Source organism: Boleophthalmus pectinirostris, unplaced genomic scaffold (genome assembly GCF_026225935.1).
Source record: "Boleophthalmus pectinirostris isolate CB_2022bp ecotype Guang Dong unplaced genomic scaffold, ASM2622593v1 HiC_scaffold_19, whole genome shotgun sequence".
NCBI lineage: Eukaryota > Metazoa > Chordata > Actinopteri > Gobiiformes > Gobiidae > Boleophthalmus > Boleophthalmus pectinirostris.
In genome coordinates, this window is record NW_026571140.1 from 40,683,430 (window position 1) to 40,701,298 (window position 17,869).

The 17,869-nt window shown below is 40.0% G+C and overlaps 1 protein-coding gene across 1 annotated transcript in view; it reads right to left on the bottom strand.

Moving 5' to 3' along the window:
- Nucleotides 1-17,869, bottom strand: part of LOC110168199 (intermembrane lipid transfer protein VPS13C) — a 183,368-nt gene that overhangs the window by 24,099 nt on the left and 141,400 nt on the right. Inside the window, 5 exon segments of the mRNA XM_055154670.1 lie at nt 479-593; nt 6,750-6,873; nt 8,813-8,858; nt 8,940-9,103; nt 9,231-9,306. Coding sequence (XP_055010645.1) covers nt 479-593; nt 6,750-6,873; nt 8,813-8,858; nt 8,940-9,103; nt 9,231-9,306 — 525 coding nt within the window.

Here is a 17,869-nt window from a genome sequence, read left to right on the forward strand (position 1 = left end):
TAAACCTAACATATATATTAAAATTTTCACACTGAAGCTGCGAGAGGCTCTAGGCTCGTGTGTGAGTATCTAGTACTATTACTCCTGTACCAAGGTCACTTCACCCTACTGCACATGTCTCCTGTAGAAAAAGCCGCTATCTTGCTGCAAATACTGAAATCTGCAGCCAAAAACAGTAATCGAGCACCAGAAAGAAAGTTTGGAGTGAGCGAGACACTTGTGAGGTATTGTGAGGGAAAAAAATTACATGAGATTTTTTTTTTTCTCAAAATGTATAAAAATCGCATCGACATCGTGACCCGTGTATCGAGATACAGATCGAATCATGGGAAATTCATTGTTCATGTTTCTAACCGTTAAAACGCCTGTTTTTCATCTGGATATGTCATGATACCTGGTGCTTTGTTTTGATTTCTGCTTAAATTCCTTAAAAGCTATTGTTTTAGTCTTATTCAATCTGATTGAAAAAAGTACAAACCTGGAAGAGGTCGTAACCTTTGGACTCCGAGAGGTCGTAAGGTCGAATGATTCCATCTTCTCTGATCAGGCGCACGGGGCGGAGCTTCGTCACCTCCTCCGTCGACTCCGCCACTCTGAACAAAAACAAAACACACTTTAGAATCTGGACGAGACGACTGAAGATTACAGATACAACATTTTCACCTCTAATATCTGACACAAAAAAGGAATATACTGTATAGCAGAGTTAAAGTTAAAGTTAAATGATTTGATTTTAGAATATTAATCATCTAATGTAATGTTGTTGCTGATTTCTTCATTATAAAAACATGGTGCTCAAGTTGTTTATGTTGTAATTTTATCCAGTTAAAAAGCAGAATGAGCCTCACATTTGTCTCTCATTTGGGTTGCCAGGTTTGATGGTGAAATCCAGTGTGTTTAAACCTAAAATGTTTCTCTCTGATCCAGAGGTGGGACCAAGTCTGTTGTAAGTAAGTCTCAAGTCTCTGACCTCAAGTCCGAGTCAAGTCCCAAGTCAAATACAGGCAAGTCCAAGTCAAGTCTTGAGTCACTGGCGCATAAATCCAAGTCAAGTCCAAGTCCTCTGCTTGGAGCTTCAAGTCATTTCAAGTACCAAAGTACCAAATCCAGCTTAGATTTCTCCAATTTCTATGAATTATAAGATAAATTGTACTTGTAAAGTCATAGTATATAAAAGTTGTAGATACTATTATTATTATTTTAATTTTTTTTTTCCTTTTTAAATGTCTTGACAAGATCTTAGAGTGACTCATTTGGTCAGAATGGAAAGAATTCAGATTTTGCTTCAGTGCTTCTCAAGTCACAGACCTCAAGTCCCAAGTCACTGACCTTCAAGTCCAAGTCGAGTCCCAAGTCTTCGTCTATTTTATCAAGTCAAGTCTCAAGTCCTAAAAATAGTGACTCAAGTCTGACTCGAGTCCAAGTCACGACGTGCAAGTCCCACCTCTGCTCTGATCTGATCTCTACCTGAACCCAACGCCTCAGGGAGGGAATTCTGGAGGCTCTGAGCTTCACATAAAATTTGTCATTTGTATCCATAAATTTGTCCTCAAAAAAGTCAGACCTCATAATCACTTGGCACTATTTTCTCTTCGTTTGTATCGCTGCAGCCGCAAGTTGAGAGCCGCGCACCGATCCATCACTTTCTTCAGTTGTTTGGCAGTGTTCACGTGCTCAGAGCCCCGCGAAGTGAGAGAGCCAACGTGAGAGCTGGAGCGACAAGTATATAAGCGTGTATAAGCTTCATAAGAATATGTCTAAAAAATGGTGCGGACTTGTGATTATCCAGGATGTAACAACAAAAATCTGGCTGAATCTCCGCACACATTTCAGCGCGCAGTGACACGAACGGAGAAAAATAGTGCCAAGCGATTGTGAGGTCCGACTTTTTTGAGGATGAAGGTTTTGTGATGCAAATGTATCACTCTTTTAAACACATATCGTTTTGAAAAGAAAAATACTTTATTTTAATGTCCCCAGCCAACTTGCCGGACTACTTTCGTCAGCACCAAACCCGGCCAGTATCTCGGCTCACCGGACGCTGTCGGTGTGTTAAAAAACCCAAACTCCCTTTAAGTGATGATATAATATTATATTGGATTAGACTGGCAGTCTTATTACCATCAGACAGCCTCAGGGCAGTTGTGGCTATACTTTTATCACCAGTGAATAAATACACTAATCATGCCATGTGATGTGAGTTTTATTTACTGCATAATGTCCAAGTCTGTTTGTGTATTTCACATATTTCTCAGTTCATTCAAACTGTGGACACGATGCTATTCTCACCTTTCAACTCTAGAGGGAGCATGGAACACAACAGCAGTTAAAGAGGGCAGAGGTGGAGGGTCACATGACTCGATGAGAGGGAGGAGGAAGGGGGAGGGGGACGTCATGACAGTTTATTAAGATCTTATGAATTCATTAAAAACTCATGCAGCATTTCAAACTGCCTCCAAACAGTTCAGTGCAGTTCACCTAAACACAGAGCACAGCCAGCTCCTGTGTCCAACTCACTCATCTGCTCTAAACTGTTTATGTGTTTACGTAAAAAGACTAAAAAAAAAAGACAAAAAAAATATAAAAGATTAAAAAAATATATATAAACAGTTGAAATTCTAGTGTGAGATGAAGTCATTCATGCACAAGTCCCACTCAAAGAGGAAACTGCCCTGGACCAAGGACGCTCCAGCGAGGTCCTTGTCGACGTTTCTTCATGGACAATTTGATCTCATCCCTGGAATGAACTAAACTCTGGTTTTCTGTGTCAGAGTTTAAATAAACCAGAGTGACTGTTTCAAAGGGCTCAGTTTAACTCTGTTGTTGTTGTTGTTTATGTTAGAATTTATCCAGTCAGATCAGATTGAGCCTCATGAGTCTCTTTTTTGGGTTTCCAGAGTCAATGCTGAAATGCAGTTGGTTTAAACCAGAAGTCTCCAACCTGCAGCTCAGGAGATACCAGCAGCTCTCCACTCCCTTCAAAGTAGCTCATCAAGGGATTTCTGAATTACACGTATTGTCCGGAATAACTAAAACTGGATTGATTAAAAGGCTATTACAACTGTAAGTGTGTCATTTTCATGACTAACGCTGTGCACTTTGTAAGTGTAAAACATCTAACTGTGCCCCATCTAAAGGCCGTGGCTCTTAAATATATTTAATTTCTTGTGACCACTAAAATGAGAAGCTCTTGGACATTTTAATTTTGTAAAAGTAGCTCCCCAGAAGAAAAAGGCTGGAGACCTCTGGTTTAAACCAACTTTAAAATGAATCGAAATCTGAGTTCTCACGATCTAAACTCAGAACCTGTCTAATCTTATTTGTATCTTACTAACACTAAAAGTGTAGACTGATTAAACATGTGCTGGTCCACAGTCACATGACGTCCTGTCTCTCTAACATAGCCGCCTCCTCTGGTTTACCGTTGCCATGGTGACTCCTCTTTTCTGGGATCCTAAAGTCTTTTGTCCTCTGCAAACTCAAAGTTTATACTGTCTCTGAGTTTTCTAACTCTGCTCCAAACCTGTTTCATCAAACAGAAAACAGATTAACCCTGAGTTTTCTCTTAACTCCAGGCTTTACTCAGCCTCCTTTGAGAAACAATGTGAAGTTATAAAACTCCTACACTGGAAGCAGAGGTCAGACTGAACTGACTGTGCTCTGCCTGAGTGTTTTGACCATGCACTGGTGAATAAACACACACTGCCTCTCTGCTCTCTCAGACTTCACTTAATTCTACAACAAAGACTACTATTTCTTTAAAGTATCAGCCACAGGAGCTTTAAAGCTCAGTCTGACTTCTTCTCCTGGAAAATTATCCTGACAATCCTCAGACTCATTACACTTTATAAAGAAACATAAAATACACAGCAGACAGTTTACAGACTGTCTCCATTCAAATCCTGAAGCATAACAAAAACTTTTTATTGTCAAGTAAAACTTAGAACTGGCAAAACAAAATACAACTTTAGATGCAAATGCTCCAAATGCTGTTTCAGGCCGAAGGGAAACAAATACAAGAGGCTGGTAATATTACTGAGTGTGAGAGATGATCCATGTTTGATACAAAATCAGTTTAATTTACAACAAAATGCAGCGACTTACCTTCAGTCTGTGCAACAACATTCACATGCACAAGCACAAGGGAGCAGCCACTCCAAACCGAGCTCCTTCGAACAAGTTTAGGTCAAAGTGCAGATGACAGGTTTGCAAGGTTTTTCTAATCTGACCTGGTTTACTCGGATCGAACCTGTGGTCAATGTTTATCATAGTTTTACATCAGTTGAGTGGCAAGTTTGTGGAGAGAATAAAAATACAGGATGTAGCGCTAAAACAGAATCTCTCTACCTTTGTCATCAACACGGAAAACTCCAGAATACTTTTACTTTAACAGGTACTTTAATACTTTTAATACTAATTAGATTTTTCATTTGACACTTTTACTATTTTTAGAAATTTCTGATCCGGTACCTGCACTTTTGCTTACTGTACTTTTAAAATTGTGTGTTGTAATTTGATTTTATTTGTCAAATCAGTGCTACCCTATAAAATAAATAATAAAATTATAAAATAAGTAAGTTATGTCCAACCATATTAACAAAAAAACCAAAACTAGGCAAGATTTTTGTACCATGTGTTTATGTTTTAGTGAAATGAGTCTGACCGGTCATATGCACTTTTTAAACCATGATTATAATTGTATTTTTGTTTTTTTTATTCTCTTGTGATCGTAAATGAAGGAGCGCAGCTTGGGCGCGATAAATGACGAATACTCACAAACCACAAAGACAAGAAAAAAATCCCAGGCAACATCACGAGACAGAAACAAAAGCAGAAAATTAGAAGAAGACAACACAGCACAGCTACAGTTCTGAACATACAGTATAAACACTTTTAATAGGTTGCGTTACTTTATTATTATTATTATTTATGTTTTTTTTTATATTTTTACAAACTGAAAATTTCCAAATGAGGATATTTTCATTATAGAAGTGACTCTAACAAACTGAAAAAGCAATTTAATATCGTTGTCTACAGTAAAGTCTATCAGAAGCGAGTGTGTTGAAGAAACTCGAACCTACCAGGAAAAACCTCGGGGAAAGAAGGCGCCGGATTAGTCTGTTATTAATGTTCATATCTTGATTTATGAACAAAATAGTGAAATAAAAACCCCAGGATCATGTAGAGTGAGTTAATACGAACATTTTAAGACCAGAATGACGAGTCTGACAGCTGCAGTTACAGAGAGAAAGGCGACGGATTTTCAATAGAAAGTGAACTCGAGCCAGAGTCGATGGAGCCAAAAGTTTTGACAACTTCTGACAATATGTAGTTTTAAATAGTTAATTATGGAGTAACAAAGCTTTCAGAAATATTTGTGTGTGTGTGTGGACTAAACCGGGGCTAAACCAGGACTGAACCAAGACTGATCCCAGGATTAAACCAGAAATAAAACAGGACTAAAACAGGACTAAACCAGGACTAAACCGGAACTAAACCAGGACTAAAACAGGACTAAACCAGGACTAAACCGGAACTAAAACAGGACTAAAACAGGACTAAACCAGAACTAAACTGGAACTAAAACAGGACTAAACCAGGACTAAACAGGACTAAACCAGAACTAAAACAAGACTAAACCAGGATTAAACCAGGACTAAACCGGAACTAAAACAGGACTAAAACAAGACTAAAACAAGACTAAAACAGGACTAAAACAGGACTAAAACAGGACTAAACTAGAACTAAATCAGGACTAAACCAGAACTAAAACAGGACTAAACCAGGACTAAAACAGGACTAAACCAGGATTAAACCAGGACTAAACTAGAACTAAACCAGGACTGATCCCAGGACTGAACCAAGAAGACTAAACCAGGACTAAACTAGAACTAAACCAGGACTGAACCAGGACTAAACCAGGACTACAAAAGGACTAAACCAGGTCTAAAACAGGACTAAAACAGGAATAAACCAGGACTAAACAGGTCTAAACAAAGATCGAACCTGGACTAAACCAACACTGATCCCAGGACTGAACCAGAACTAAAACAGGACAAAACTAGGACTAAACCAGGTCTAAACCAGGAATAAACCAGGAGTAACTAGGCCTAAACAGGTCTAAAACAGGACTAAACTAAGACTAAACCAGGTCTAAACCTGGACTGCACCAGGACTGAATCCGGACTAAACCAAAACTCATCCCAGGACTGAACCAGGACTAAACCAGGACTAAACTAAGATTAAACCAGGACTAAATTAGGACTAAACCAGGATTAAACCATTCATATTCGAACTGAAGGAAGCGTATTCATACATTTTAATTTTGTGATTTTAATTCTTGACGTTGTAACTTTTCATTTCATATTCTGATGGAAACTAAAATACACACAACACATTTTATGTTCGACTAGACTCATTCGAGAGTTTACGAATATTTATTTTATGCTCAGCTACAGACAAATATGCACAGATTTCTATCTTACACACACAAATATTTCTGAAATCTTTCTTACTCCACAGTTAATCGCTATGGCAACGGTCCTAATTAGTCGTCATTCTGAAACCCACGGGCATAAACAATAAAAAAAGGTAAAAAAATCTGGCTATAACATGGAATTTTATCTTTAGAATCCTTCCCTCCATCAAAACACAAACTGTAATTAACGCAACATATTAACACACACAGTATAACACACACACACTTTTTATTTTAAGTTGTTTTTTTCACACAGGTTGGAGTGTGTTACCTCTGGATGCCCTGGAACGTGCTGCTGGCCATGTCCACGATGCCTCCAGTGGGACGCGCCACCACCCCCACCAGCCCTTTACCGATGCCCTTAAAGAAGCCAGCAGCGCCCTCTTTCTTCGCTCCTGAGGAAAAACAAGGCCGACGTAAAAACAATTAACTGGGTCATCTGTTTTATGCGCATTTATCCTTTATCGTCATTCGGTGGAGGGTCCGTCAAACGCTTTTCTTCGTGGAGATGTTATCGGTTTGTCTGGAACGTTTCACGGTATGGATTTAAACCTTCATATCGTCATGGAGACCAAACCGGACCAAGTTACAGATCTGTTTTTCTGGGTATTTTTGAGCAATAAAACAACTTGTAATTGAATAAATGTAAAGTAGAGCTGTTTAATGTCACACTGAAATGACATCTCTATAGAAACAAGCAGGTGATGGAGCCCTGATACAGACTGCTCAGTGGTTTCACTGTATGATGTCATCAGGTGATCAGTTTGTACACCTTAATCAGCTCTAACAGGCTCTGTACACTGGTTAGCTCACTGTTAGTGTCACTACTTCCTGTCTAATTCTGTCTCTATGGGTTTTTTGCCAGGTCAAACAGAAATGAATAAATATTGACATTCTATTGCAAAACTTTGGCCAAAATTCAAACAGTGATTTCTAAAACTGTAAAGAGACAAATGTGAACTAAGATGTGTGTAAAATCCCTCAGTCGTCCAGGTAGAATCCACGGCAAAGGAGAAATTCAATTTGTCAACCGGACAAAAGTTATTTTTGATCGAATACGTTTCAGATATAAGACAGTGTTCATCTAGTGCCTCCACTTAATTTCATTTCTTTCCAGCAACTCGGTCAGGAATTGGAATACACTAGACGGTTTGTAAGAACTCTGGAAGTGTGAGTTCAGGCACCAGACAATCAACAAAGAGCCAGACATTCTGTGTTGGCAACGATTCCCGAGATCGAGGATTTAAAGCCGAAACAAAGAGAATGTTTGGTGAATTTTATGAAGGGGAAAGACGTTATTGTCCTTCTTCCTACGGGATTTGAGAAAAGCTTAATATACTAGTTAGCCCCATTAGCGGTGCATTACATACATCACGACCAAATACCAGCGATTGGTTAAATAACATAGTACCCGCCTACTGTCAAGCGAACAAATCCTAATGCTGCGAGGTTAGACGGTCTCTACGAAGTGAAACCGGCTGATGAATCAGGCTAGTGTCCACCAGCGTCTGACCAGAACTGAACAAGCAGCTTGGATGAGCCGTGAAAAGTATTAGATCAAAATAAACTTTTGTCCAGCTAACAAATTGATTTTCTCCTTTGCCAAGTGGGAACTAAGCAAACTCCAGGTATGTTTTTGATGATGAAAAGTTAAAAAAGTCAATTTTGAATAATAGTTGTCCTTTAAGACAACTACGGTTATTTTCAAGACCTGTACATTATATGGAGTTATGCTACAAACGACACCAAGGCTTATGTGTTGTCAGAATAATTTTATTATCCCATATTTGCTAAATACTTGTGTGATATTCTATGCCTATGAGTTAACCATTTATGTACTACAATTCTTTGATTTATAATGTACCAATCACTTGTATGAAAATGAATAACCTCTGTGTGTTTGACAACTGTGTGCAGTGTCCTGTCGCTCTAGTGAACCTCGAGATGATTCCTCACATGAAGCCAACTCCCACTGTCACACATGAAGAGTTATGATGGTGTCTGACCTAAGGCACCTCCTGATTGTTAATCATGTTTTATGTGTTTGTACTATGCATAGCTTCATCAGTTTCTTATTATGTCTTGGCTGTTTCCCCTTCCCCTTGAGAATTATCATTCTGTAACTAGGGCCTCCTAATGAAATAAAAAGAGGAGAACGGCCTTGAGTCATCAGAACGTGTGGAGACTGTTGGTTTTGATGCCCACTCTCTGCCCGTTCTCCTCGCGAGTAAAACTGAATTAATCTCTTGTCTTTCTTCTTGTTTTTAATGTTTAGATAAACCTAACATGTGTCCAAAATAACACATATTAAAGAGAATATTGAGCGCAACCTACCTTCCATGGGTTTAGTGACGATGCCTGTAACTCCTCCCACAACACCCTGAGGAGAAACAAACACAACATGGACATGAGCTTTAGTTTAGCTCACCAAACTAAAACAATGTCCCGGCTGCTTTCTGACCTTGAGGAGTCCCTTCCCTCCTTTGGCCAAACTCTCCCCGAAGTCTTTGGGCGGTCGGTTCATCTCCTCTCTTCGTTTCTGTTGATATTCTTTGTCCATCGTGATCGCAGCCAGACCCTTCCCCACCGAGCCTGTGATCTTAGACACCATCCCTGCGGCGCCACCTGGGGGCAGAGGGAGACATGGACAGGCTGAAGAATACTGAAGATCGGCTCAGCATTAACATGATTCCCACCTTATAATACATTTCAGAGATTTCTGTGAATCTTTTAGCTTGGAATGAAAACTTACCAACAGTGTGTCCAAGCAGACTGCGCACTCCAATCACAAAACCTTCAGCAAACTCCTCTGGACCCTGAACTGCTCCCTGTAACATCACATTAACTTATTTTAACGTGGAGTCTGTTGTCAGGGCATCAGGGATTGGAACAAAACCACATTTCAGCTGACAGTCAGTGTGCTTATTATTACCTGGAAGGGCTCGTAGAAGAAGGCCTCCACGCCCTCAGACAGACCTCGGATCAGACCAAACGGATTCCCCAAAACGTCCAGACCCAGAACCAGAACGTACATCTGCTTCAGGAACTGCAGCACAAAGACACAAAAGTATAATGTTAGATGATCCTCAAAACAAAAGAAACAATGCCGATAGCTGCGTCAGGCCCAGAGCTGTGAAAGCAAACAAACTGTAAACAAGTAGGTCTGTTAGTTTCAGAGTCGTTTCAGAGTGCTGTATTTTTCATAAGGCGCAATATCAATAATGTCAAATAAGATAGATAAGATAAGATAATCCTTTATTGTCTCCCATGGGAGAAATTTGTCTTGGGACAGGGGGTCACATGCTTTATCAAAAAACAACACAACACAAAGCAGCACATAAACAAACATCATAGAACAGAATAAATATGTGACCACGTGTGATGCACCAACAGGACCTTTAAATTACAAGCCCTTGCATTCTTGTATTCTATTAATTATTGCACATTCCCTAAGCCTTTTATAATTATTTTTTAACTGCACTATGTGAGTTTAGCAAATTTTCAAATTCAACAAGCAAATTCTCTCGTCTGTTTTCATACACAAGTCACACCAGATTATAAGGCGCATTAAGCAAAACAAACAGACGACACTTGAGACGGATCCTTTAGTCCAGACGTCCACGATCCATCGGCAGATCGTGGCGTAATTCTCCCGGCGTTGCCTCTCTGTTTTGGTGAATGTAGATTATGAATGTGAATGTGGGTGGATCATTTAAATTATTTTTTTTATTTCCTACGATATACAAATATACATTTCTCCCAAACATACATTGAGTAATAATGTGTTTAATGCAGCTTTGTGCACATTTGTTTACGTTTTACAGAAACAAAATTTAAAACCACATGGCTCATTTCCATAAACTATAAGCTCTGAAAAAACAGCTCGCTCTTTGTGCGCTGATGCGGTTCAGCTTCTGTCGGACTAAAGGACAGGACTCACTTACTCCGCAAGTAAGTGAGCCGTAATTATCTGACAATCCATCAGGCGGTGCGGCTTTGTAGTTTACCAAAGTCATACTAAAACATTTGGACAGATTTTTGAGCGTAGCGCACCACATAAAATCAGTTTGAGGTCAGTAAACACAACCAGAATTAATACATAAGACGCACCGGATTATAAAACGCACTTTCGATTTTTGAGAAAAGTAAAGGATTTTAAGTGTGTCTTATAGTCCGAAAAATATGGTAGTTATCTCCTCCCTGCAGGCAGATATAAAAGGCAATGTCCACCAACGTCTGACCAGAACTGAAGAAGCAAATTGGATGAGCCGAGAAAAGGAATTTGCCCCCCAAAAAAGTCAACAAATTGAATTCCTCCTTTGCCGTTAATGTTAATGTAGGGTGACTAGATTTTTAAAATAAAACTGTGACGCCCTCGGTTAGGAATAGCTGGTAATAATAAAACTGTGAAAGTAATTAAGGAAAACTGTACTGTGAGTCAGCACAGTCACATTTTCTTTGTGTTTTGGTCATTTTTAATCAGATTCTCTGTATTTTACCTAAACAAATATCAATATACACCTCTCTTTACTGTTGGCAGGTATAAAATTGGTCAAAAATAGGGACACCTGGAACATTTCTTATATAAAACTGGGACAAATCATTACGTTTGGATAAATCTGCAAGGACAGGGGACACAGGGCTCAAAACTGGGACTGTCCCAGGTAAATGTGGACGTCTGGACACCCTATGTTAATGTTAACATTAATGTTGATGCTAAAGCAAAAGTGACACTATGAGACACCCACCTGTTCACTGTAGTGGCTGATGACCTCCCACATGAGTTTGTCTCTGCTGTAAAACTGATACTTCACCTCGAAAAACGCCAGTCTGAAAAACACGTGAGGATTATGGTCACCAACAGAACTTCATGACAGAGTCCAAAGTACCGTTAGTCACAAGAGCTGTGTTCCTCTTACTTGAATATGATGTCGTCCACGTCGGTGAGAGTGGCGCCGATACTTTTGAGCAGCAGGTTTAAAGACTGAACTGCAGCCGCCTCCTGAGACGGATCATCTCCACTGGAGCCCAGGGACAGACTCAGGTGCAGCTGTGGAGGATGAGAAAGAGGATTTTAAAAACAAACAGTAAAGGATAAATACAAATATTTATATTTGTGGGTGGTATTTTGATTATATTTGTATCTTTATGGTTTAAAATGAAAGTTACAAATGTGACTATGATTCTATGAATTCCTATTGACTGCCAGAGGATCTCTTGAGATTTTTTCACAAAGGCAGGAAGTTCTGCCCGGTAAGGTTTGCAGAACTTCTGGTTAATGGTTTTGTATGGCAAAATGTGTGTGTAAATGTCTGGCATATTCTTCAACAGCTTCATAAATCTGCCCCATCACCAGTGTTAGGAGTAACCGATGTGTCAGTTTTTAGACCCTTCGTCTGCTTCATTCGCACCGTCGCTGGAAGGAATCTCCAAGAATCACCACAGTTTGTCTTCGGAATTTCTTTTGTGGCGAACTGGTCGTGGATTCTCGTCCGCCATTGCAACAAACTTTGTGCGAACTGCGAGGAAGATACAGTTTGAAAAAGCCTCTAAGAACCGCCACATAAACCATGTAATCCCCGTGCGTTGACGAGTCAGTTACACTAGAAAGGTAGGGAGTTTGATTGACGACCTAACAGCCAATAGAAAATGAGGCAGCCTCGTTTTCTGCTGTTTACTCCACCAACGCAACGGTTCTTAGCGGCTTTTTTTGACCTATATCTTCCTCGCAGTTCGCACAAAGTTTGTTTCAATGGCAACAAGAATCCAGGAGCAGTTCGCCGCAAAAGAAAGTCCGTTTTTGAGGTCGCTGAAAGAAGAAGACAAGGGGAAAAGCAGCGAAACCAAACTAAGGTGATTCTTGAAGATTCATTCCAGCGATGGCGCGACTGAAGCAGACGAAGGGTCTAAAGACTGACGCACTGGTCCACAAATTACTCCTGGACAGGAAACTTCTGCTTATTATGAAAACGTACTTTATTTCCAAAAGTTAGACAAACGTTTTTCAGGACACCCCCTCCCCCCGCTCCTCACTTCTCCGTCTTGCCTAACCAACACTGTAGTTAGTTGTTTACAAGTCATGTGCAGCACCGGCTGTAAACAAACCTGTTTCTGGCGTAAAGGAGGAGGAGGGAGGAGGCGTTTCTACGTAGGAGCTGTAGGGGAGGGGGGGTGGTTTCACGCATGCGCAACATTTGAAAAAGGACAAACAGTCGCTGGATTTCTCGTTCCTTGGAAAATCCTCTATACAACCTTTAATGCTCAAACAAATGGAGTGCTTCAGTGCTTTAAACTGCGCCCTCTGGTGGTCAGAAGGGATAAAACAGCCAAGATGGAGTTGGTAGGACACACGTACCTTTATGGGCGAGATGTGGAAGTGCTCAAAGAAGCTGAGTCCGGTGATGTCGGTGAGAGACGCCTCCATGAGCTCAGGCTGCAGCATCTGAAGGTCCTTCTCTATCAACTTGGACTGGAACAAAACACAGACAAAGGGACAGTGTTGGGAAGGTGACTTTTAAAATGTAATCCCCTACAGATTACAGATTACATATCCCAAAATGTAGTTTGTAACGTAATCCATTAAAATACTTAAAGTGAGTAATGTAATCTGAATACTTTGGATTACTTGATTTGCTGTAGAGAAGCAAAGACGAGGATTTAGTAACATAAGATGTTTTATCTAAAAGACAGTAAGAAGCCCAGACTTTCCTTAAACAAATTCTAAATATTATTGATAGAAGAAGAGACACATCCACGCAGCATGATTTAGTCTTGGTTTAGTCCTGGTTTAGTCCTGGTTTAGCCCTGGTTTTAGACCTGGTTTAGTGCTGGTTTAGTCCTGGTTTAGTCCTGGTTTAGTCCTGTTTTAGTGTTTAGTCTGGTTTAGTCCTGGTTTTAGTCTGGTTTTAGTCCTGGTTTAGTCCTGGTTTACCTGTCCTGGTTTAGTCCTGGTTTAGCCCTGGTTTAGCCCTGGTTTAGCCCTGGTTTAGTCCTGGTTTTAGTCCTGTTTTTCCTGGTTTTCCTGGTTTCCTGGTTTTAGTCCGGTTTAGTCCTTTTTTAGTCCTGGTTTTAGTCCTGGTTTAGTCCTAGGTTTTAGTCCTGTTTAGTCCTGGTTTAGTCCTGGTTTAGACCTGGTTTTAGACCTGGTTTAGTCCTGGTTTTAGTCATGTTTTAGTGCTGGTTTAGTCCTGGTTTAGTCCTCGTTTAGACCTGGTTTAGACCTGGTTTTAGTCCTGGTTTTAGTCCTGGTTTTAGTCCTGGTTTTAGTCCTGGTTTTAGACCTGGTTTAGATCTAGTTTAGACCTGGTTTAGTTTCCGACAATGAGTGGAATTACAGAAAAAAATAAATAAAAAAGAGAGAGAGAAATAGCCCAAAATATACAGGAAAATCCCTCTGTGTAATCCATTTACTTCAACAAAGTAACTGTAATCCAATTACCACTCACTGAAACAGTAACTGTAACCGAATACAGTTACTCATAATTTGTACTCTGATTAACTCCGGTACTTGTAATCTGTTACTCCCCAACACTGCAAAGGGATGAGTATTAAAGACGAAGGAACTTAAAGGAAATGATCCGTACAAAAGTAAGTTCCACAGTTCCAAATGTTATAAAAATATGAAAACCAAACTGACTTTCTGTTTGTCGGCCTGAGGGTCTGCGGCCGGAGTGAACAGAGCCAAGATGGCGGAGAGGAAACCCTGGTCCACCTTCACCGCCATCTCCTGAACTAAGGCCATGAAATATCTGCAAGAGAGAGACAAAGAGAGAGACAAAGAGAGAGACAAAGAGAGAGACAAAGAGAGAGACAAAGAGAGAGACAAAGAGAGAGACAATGAGAGACAAACGTGAGGTGCACTTAAAGACACGATGTAATAAAAGAACAGAATAACAACAAAAACAATGAGAGAAATGTTCAGTGTGTTTTAAAAGATGAGTCTGAGAGAGAGACAGAGACAGAGAGAGAGATGTACAGAGAGAGAGAGACAGAGAGAAAGAAAGAGAGACAGAGAGAGAGAAGAGAGAGACAGAGAGAGAGAGAGACAGAGAAAGAAAGAGAAACAGAGAGAGAGAGAGACAGAGAAAGAAAGAGAAACAGAGAGAGAGAGAGACAGAGAAAGAAAGAGAAAAAGAGAGAGAGAGACACACAGAGAGACAGCCAGAGAGAGAGAGAAAAAGAGAAAGACAGAGAAACAGAGAGAAACAGAGAAAGAGAGAGAGTAACAAATGGAGAGAGTGAGACAGAGAGAGAGAGACAGAGATACACACACAGAGAGAGAAAGATGGAGAGAGGCAGAGAAAGAAAGAGAAACAGAGAGAGAGAGAGAGACAGAGAGAAAGAGAGAGAGAAAGAGAGACAGATAAAGAGAGAAAGAGATGTACAGAGAGACAGAGACAGAGAAAGAAAGAGAAACAAAGAGAGAGAGAGACACACAGAGAGACAGCCAGAGAGAGAGAGAAAAAGAGAAAGACATCTTTGTCTCTGAGAGAAAGAGAGAAAGAGAGAGAGAGAGTAACAAACGGAGAGAGTGAGACAGAGAGAGAGAGACAGAGATAGACAGAGAGAGAGAAAGATAGAGAGAGGCAGAGAAAGAAAGAGAAACAGAGAGAGAGAGAGAGAGAGAGAAAGATACACAGAGAAAGAGAGAGAGAAAGAGAGAGAGAGAGAAACAGAAACAAAGAAAGAGAGAGACACAGAGACAGAGATACACAGAGAAAGAAAGAGAAACAGAGATTCCTAAAGAGACAGACAGAGAGAGAGAGAGAGAGAAAGAAAGAGAAACAGAGAGAGAAACACAGAGAGAGACAGAGAGAGTGAGAGAAACAGAGAAAGAGACACAGAGAGATAGAGAAACAGTGACAACGAAAGAAAGAGACAGAGAGAGGCAAAGAAAGAAAGAGAAACAGAGAGAGAGACACAGAGAGAGACAGAGAGAGTGAAAGAAACAGAGACAGAGACAGAGAGAGAGATAGTAACAGATGGAGAGACAGTGACAGACAGAGAGAGGGAGACAGAGAGAGAGACACAGAGAGAGACAGAGAGAGAAAGATACACAGAGAGAGAGAGAGAGAGAGAGTAACAGAGACAAAGAAAGAAAGACAGAGAGAGGCAAAGAGAGAAAGAAAGAGAGAGAGAGAAAAACAGAAACAAAGAAAGAGAGAGACAGAGGGAGGGGGAGAGAGACACAGAGACAGAGATACGCAGAGAAAGAAAGAGAAACAGAGAGAGAGAAAGAGAGAGAGATAGTAACAGATGGAGAGACAGTGACAGACAGAGAGAGAGAAAGAGAAACAGTGAAAGAGTCAGAGAGAGAGAGAGAGACATAATAATCTAACAGAATAATAACAGAATAATGAATGAGAGAAATGTTCAGTGTTTTAAAAGATGAGTCTGAGAGAGAGAGAGACAAAGAGAGAGACAGACAGAGAAACAGAGAAGAGAGGACAGAGAGAGAAAAACAGAGACAGAGAAAGAGACACAGAAAGACAGAGAGAAAGATAGACTGAGAAATAGTGAGAGAGAGAGAGACAGACAGAGAAATAAAGAGAAACAGAGACAGAGAGAGAGACAGAGAGAGGCAGGGAAAGAAAGAGAAACAGAGAGAGACACACACAAACAGAGAGAGAGAGAGAAATAAAGAGAGACAGAGAAAGTGACAAAGAGACAGAGTCAAGAGAGCGTAAGAGAGACAGAGAAAGAAAGGGAAACAAAGAGAGAGAGCGATATAGAGAGAGAGAGAGAAAGAGAGAGACAATAATCTTACAGAATAAGGAATGAGAGAAACGTCCAGTGTGTTTTCAAAGCTGAGTCACAGAGAGAAAAAGAAAGAGATACACAGAGACAGAAACTGAGAGTGAGACAGAGACAGACACAAGGACACAGAGACAAAATAATAAAAGGATACTAACAAAAAAAAAAAAATGAATGAGAGAAAAGTTAAGATTGTTTTCAAAGCCGAGTGTGACTCACTTGAACTGCATGACGCTGCTGTGCTCGTTGAATCTGGTGATTATTGACACGTCGATAAAAGGCTTTGGTTCTGAGGAGAGGAAAAGACAGAGTTAGAGAAGATTTTTTTGTGGACTGTATTAATTAAATGTTTTTTAAATGGGGTCTGTTTTGATGTTTAACCCAGTTGCACTTTGTAGTGGGGCAAATGTGCTGTGACCTGAGCTTTCATGCAGTAAAAATACTTGGATTTCATATTTGCATGAATGGATCTGTGGAGCTGGCGGTTTGTAACGTTCATCTGACAAGGTAAATTAGATCAGTTTTACATCAGGGTCAGTCCCTATGAAATCAGCTGTTTTCAAGGAACCTTCCCTATGAGCCGTCTCAGATTTAGCTGAAAAAAAATTCAAAAAAATTCTAAAATTACCAAATGAAAGAATCTCAAATTTTAGCTCAATCCCTTGAGTCGTTCCTGAGTTATGGCCCGTTGAAATTTTGGTGCCATGTTCACTTTTTTGGAAGCCTTATTTTATAAGCATGTTTGAGAGAACATAACTTGTGTCTGTTGTCAAATATTGAGTATCTTTATTAATTTATTATTAAAATCTCACATTTGGTTGTAGCTGAATTTTTTATTTAATTTTTTTCCAATTTTTGATGTCCATCTATTTACTCCAAGCAGATATTTACAAACTAACTGTTGAACCTGAATATTTGAGAGAATGTCCACAGTGAGTCTCAAATATGGTCACAGACCAAATGTGACCTTTTAGGCCCCTTCTTTAGACCCTTGGCCCCTTCAAAGGGCCATAACTCAAGAACAACTGAAGGGATTGAGCTGAAATTTTAGATTCTTTCATTCGGTCATTTTAGAAATTTTTTGAATTTTTTTTTTAGCCAAATCTGAGATGGCTCATGGAGGAGGACGGCTGATTTCATATGGACGGACACATCATTGACACTGGTGTTGGCTCAGATCAAATCTTTAGTTCTTAAGATATGGATAACTGACAAAAAACAAAAGTCAAATGAACAAATACGCTGGTTTTGGTCCTTCTCCTCAGAGCAGTGACATCAGGTGTGGGAGCCAGACGGCTGAGCTGTGCAATTAATTCACTAATCGAACACAGAGCCGTACTATCCTTGGACTGTCTGTAAAGTCTGTATCAGGCTGTATAAAACCATTTAAACTCTTTTTATCAAGTGTTTTTTTTTACCTGAATCTAGAGCGATGGACTTTGGTGGTGGCACAGGGTGGAAGACGATGGGGAAGATGGCTCCAGGCAGCTGGTTGTCCACCTGGAATCAGAGTATAAAATCAGAAAAACCTCCAGCTTTTCAACACAAGCAGGCGGCGAACCGTTCATCAAAAAAGTTATAGTGCAAAGAAATTTAACAACAACTTTTTTCTCCACACATGGTCTGTCAGTCACATGT